At 44.6% G+C, this 4,360-nt stretch overlaps 1 protein-coding gene across 1 annotated transcript in view; it reads left to right on the top strand.

The window, feature by feature from the left end:
- T265_13998 (hypothetical protein) overlaps positions 1-4,360 on the top strand; it is a gene marked incomplete at both ends in the record, with an annotated part of 46,166 nt that overhangs the window by 27,720 nt on the left and 14,086 nt on the right. Inside the window, one exon of the mRNA XM_009171583.1 lies at positions 2,391-2,500. Within this exon, the coding sequence (XP_009169847.1) occupies positions 2,391-2,500 (110 nt within the window). The remainder of the gene's footprint in view (positions 1-2,390; positions 2,501-4,360) is intronic.

Here is a 4,360-nt window from a genome sequence, read left to right as displayed (position 1 = left end):
CGACCTCTGCCTCTCGACTTCCCCTGTCTAGGCTTGGGCAACCTGGCAGTATCCCAGTCCTCGTGCTTCCTTTGGGTGGCATCTACTTGTTTAATCCCTAGATGGACGAAGTCGATAGTGGACTGTTGAAGAGTTTTCTGAGCAACCTTATAATTGGTGTATTAAGTCAAGACACGATTAAACCTATTGTTTTCGCGCCAATAGGTTTCCTGCACTATGCTGAGAACAGTACTTATTGAACCTTATGATCTCACCTGGTTTGTTGAGGAGTAGTAACTATGGCTTTACTCTACCATATTCTTGTTGAAGTATGGTTTCTGCCTCTTTTCGCAACTCGCTTCGTCTGTCAGGTAAGACTCAACTGGAAGATGCCCCTTTCAAAAAGTCGTTCATTGAACTACTGTCAGGCTACAAAAGCCTAGACAGGCGCTATCGGAAAGCCTGATTAGTACCTCAACCTCGCCACGTTCCCTCATCTTAAACTGCCTGCAGGAAAGCAGAAGCTGGTCTTGCAGGCCCGTGATAGGATCGCTCCTGTAAGCTCATACGTATGATGAAACTGTTGGAAATGATGGCTCAATGGAGTCCTTCGAAGTCAAAAGTAAATTATTATTCTTCCGAATTTTGTGCGACAAAAAGGCTACCCGAAGATTTAGTTTTGAAGATGTCCAATAGAATGTAGACATCCAAGTCAGGGATTGGCATACTCGAGCCTTCGGGCGCTGCGCCTACCTGATAAGGTTCAAACAGACTAAAACTGTACCGTACTCGCGTTAGATTCGCGCAAAGGCGTCATCGGCACGTTGTCAGAAACTGCCTGCGTAGACCAAGGGAGTTACCCCGGACGGGAAAACAACAGTGGTGAGATATTTTCTCGATTCATTTTGATGATGACCTTTCTAGTTCTGGACTTTTTTATAAGCTGAATGTTGCTATTCCTTTGAAGCTGAATCCATGTATTTCAACTCGATTGGGGGCTCATCTGGCGGGGGCATCTTTATGTTGGCTGATGCGTTCCAAACTTCTAAGCGTCTTTTGTGATAGCTGTGCGCGTCTCTTCGTCATTTGTCCCTGATAGCTTGTACCCTGCATGTAACCTCGGTCAGCTTTTTAATCGATATATTTTCGTTGGAAATTCGCTGTTCGATGGAAGTCGGGAGTTGTCATTTTTTCGGTCAGACCTGCAATCCAAGTCCGGTAGAGATGAAGTCAACCTGCCGGATGAGAAAATATTTGTTTCAAATATTTATTCAAAATTGTTTGCGTGCATCTTTTCACATTCTGCATCGCGCCATTCTGTCTAGGCCATTTTAAAATTTTAAATACAACCACCAAGCGATTTGTAGATATGCCTAGGGAGACACTCATTGGTAACGTCACTTGGAATCGCCGTCCCTTTCCTACCAGATCACGTGCTTTTTTGTTCAATACCTTTGCACGATTGTCTTTCACATCGGACCAACAAAGACGTGTGAGGGATTAGACTGTAGTCTGCCAACATGGAACACTAAAGACAACGAACATACATCTGAACATGAAAATCGATTAGGACATGTCAGTCGGTTAGAATCAATCGTCTCATCAATGGGAAACGTAACCGTATACGTGTGGTCTCAGTGTCATGAGTGTTAGAGCATTCCGTAGTGGAACAGTGCAAATGACTTAGCTCGTTTGGTTTGGCTAGGTTTAAGTTGGCAGCAAACAGAACTCATCTGGGAAGTGCACTCATTGGCCTCTTCCTATGATTGGGACCTCTGTGATACGGCGACCTACCCGTCAAAACAGATCGACTTTTGGTGTTCGCGCTGTAAACGGTGTCGTAAGTTAGCATACGGGAACTTGGGTAGGCGTTCTTCTAGCCGTTGGAACCAGAAAGGTGAAAAATCATCATACAAACGTCGTAGAATCAATTGGATGGGACATGTCCATAATTATCCTCGAGACAGGACTTTACCGCTGAATGCAGACTGTATGGAGTTTCATTACAACTTTGTCGTAATTCACCTATTTCTTACAGCTTATTTGGTCCATCGACAACGTAGAGAACGTGAATAGTAGAAAATTGCAACCCTCACGTGACCGTCACATGGACTTATGTTCTTGGAATCACAATGAGAGTGGTTCACCGCTCAATGGCAGAAGGAAACAGTTGCCGTCGATCGCGCAACTTCATGCTATCTAACTTGAAAAGTACACAGCAACATCTCAGTTGTTACCGACAATATCTAATCTAAAATAGGTTGCCGTTTTTATCAGCAGTGGTTACACTTACTTTGTTGTTAAATATTCCTTATATCCATGGAACATGGCTTGCTATCTCTTATGGTACTTTTCCAACTAATTTCATTACACCTTGGTTTGTTTTCCACCTCCCCCTCCCTCATCTGAAGCCCTCGATCTCTTGGACAAACTCCTCTGTTTCGTACCCTCTCGGCGAATCAAAGTTGAAGATGCCCTTGCCCACCCTTATTTGGAGCAATACTATGACCCAACAGATGAGGTTAGTTCATTCTCAAATCTTTCTTTGTACCAGTTAAATTCTGTATTTTAACCGTTTGATATTCTAATTGTGAAACAAGGGTCGTCCATTTTATCGATCGATCGTTTTTTTCGTCACAAAGACACGCATGCATGTTAAGGTAATCGCGGATAGTACATGCATGGAGACATTGTTGCACGGCGCACCACACTTCTGTGATAACCGGTATATACTTCACGGTAGCTGTCTGTAGCTTTTCTCCTCTCTTCCAACAGATAATCACTGTCGAAACCGATTAAAGCCGACACTCTGTCTAGATCAGTTCACCGCAAGCCACACATCCACCTTGCTCACCTTGTTGTTGGTGGCAGCTCGAATTCGACGGTTTTGGTGTGCAGCTTGTAAACAAAACGATCTAGTATGGTTGACGGTACGGCACGTTTCGTGGACAGGAGCTTTTTCGCATTTCATTCACTGCGACCAATCCATCAGCTGTTTGACACCTTGATAGCCTTGGCCAGTCCACAACTTTTGTCAAACTGTTTTCATCTCTCGTAGTTGGTCTGTTGACAGGTTTCGCCACGCTATTCAATGTGCTCACCACTGTGTCGTGCGTAGCCATGTTTTGGTGAACGCTGGCCCACCAACAATCGGTGGACAGACTAAAAGTTCAGCTTCGAAAGATCATTTCTTCAAAACGCCAGCTAACCCTATTGATGATTGCCTGTTGTTCCTTGCTCTAAAGATGGTAGAATAGAACGGTTATATCTCAGTGGTCCGCGTTTAAGCTGCGTCACACTATTCAGGCTATCGAAGTGAGTTTATACGCCCGACTTTCAGTTTGAGCAAACCCGTACATCACGCATGTAGGAACATTGGTTCTCATTGCCATAGACTTAGATTTATGCACCAATTTATCATCTCCCGCCTGCAATGCGCAGCTACCTACCCCCCCCCCTCAAATCATCGGTGAACGAAACTGCGGCAGCTACAACCGCTGTACGACGAGTACGTGGTTATTACAGCTGACAGTGATGATGATGGTGAATTTATTTAGATACCCTCTTCAAGCGATCGCGCCTTGCTTCAATGGTTTTCGGGATGGTGACAGATTCCCCCGGGGGTAATGTGTAGGGTCCAAAATCAGTATACCAGCCGTTGAAAAAGTCCCGTACGGGACGTCCCATCAGCGATCTTCAACCGAGCATTTTTCATGGCACAACTCGTCTTTCACCTTAATCATGGGTATCAGTTGTTGCTTCAAAGCAATAACCTGAACCGCATCATCCTCCATGGTTTTTCGTTCTTTCTCGTCTCGTTTTCCAAAGGACTCATCCGAATCACCATTCTCTCTAAATTTATCTTTGAACTCGTGATGTGCCAATGTAAGTCGAGATTGGGGAAGGACAAAAGTCTCGCCTGATTACCGAAAAAGCACTTTCACCCTCCAAATACATGACACCTGAGAACCAGCCTCCATCTTGTCTCTGAATAATCCCCTAATCGCATTGCCAGCAACATGAGCTTTGTCCATATCTCCAGGATGGGCACTCGAAGTAGGATCTTACCATACATCGACAACAAACGAACTCTCAACACGCTGGCTTATGTCCAGCCCCTAAACTGCGGTTTCTTCTGTACGATCTCACCGATCTCAGGGTTCGTTGCCTCGTTGAGGACCAAAAGAGCCTCTTTGGGGATAAGATATCGCGTTGTCTTGAGGGCAGAGTGATCTATCTACGGATAGACAGCCCTTTAGGAATCTCTCGAGGGGTGCTCGTTTTGACCTCTTTGGAGTGTCCTCTCTTCGATAGATAGATAGATAGATAGATAGATAAACAGATAGATAGATAGATAGATAGATAGATAGATAGATAGATA

Source organism: Opisthorchis viverrini (genome assembly GCF_000715545.1).
Source record: "Opisthorchis viverrini unplaced genomic scaffold opera_v5_125, whole genome shotgun sequence".
In the NCBI taxonomy this organism is placed as follows: domain Eukaryota; kingdom Metazoa; phylum Platyhelminthes; class Trematoda; order Opisthorchiida; family Opisthorchiidae; genus Opisthorchis; species Opisthorchis viverrini.
The sequence above is the reverse complement of the archived record's forward strand: the minus strand, read 5'-3'. Positions and strand labels throughout refer to the sequence as shown.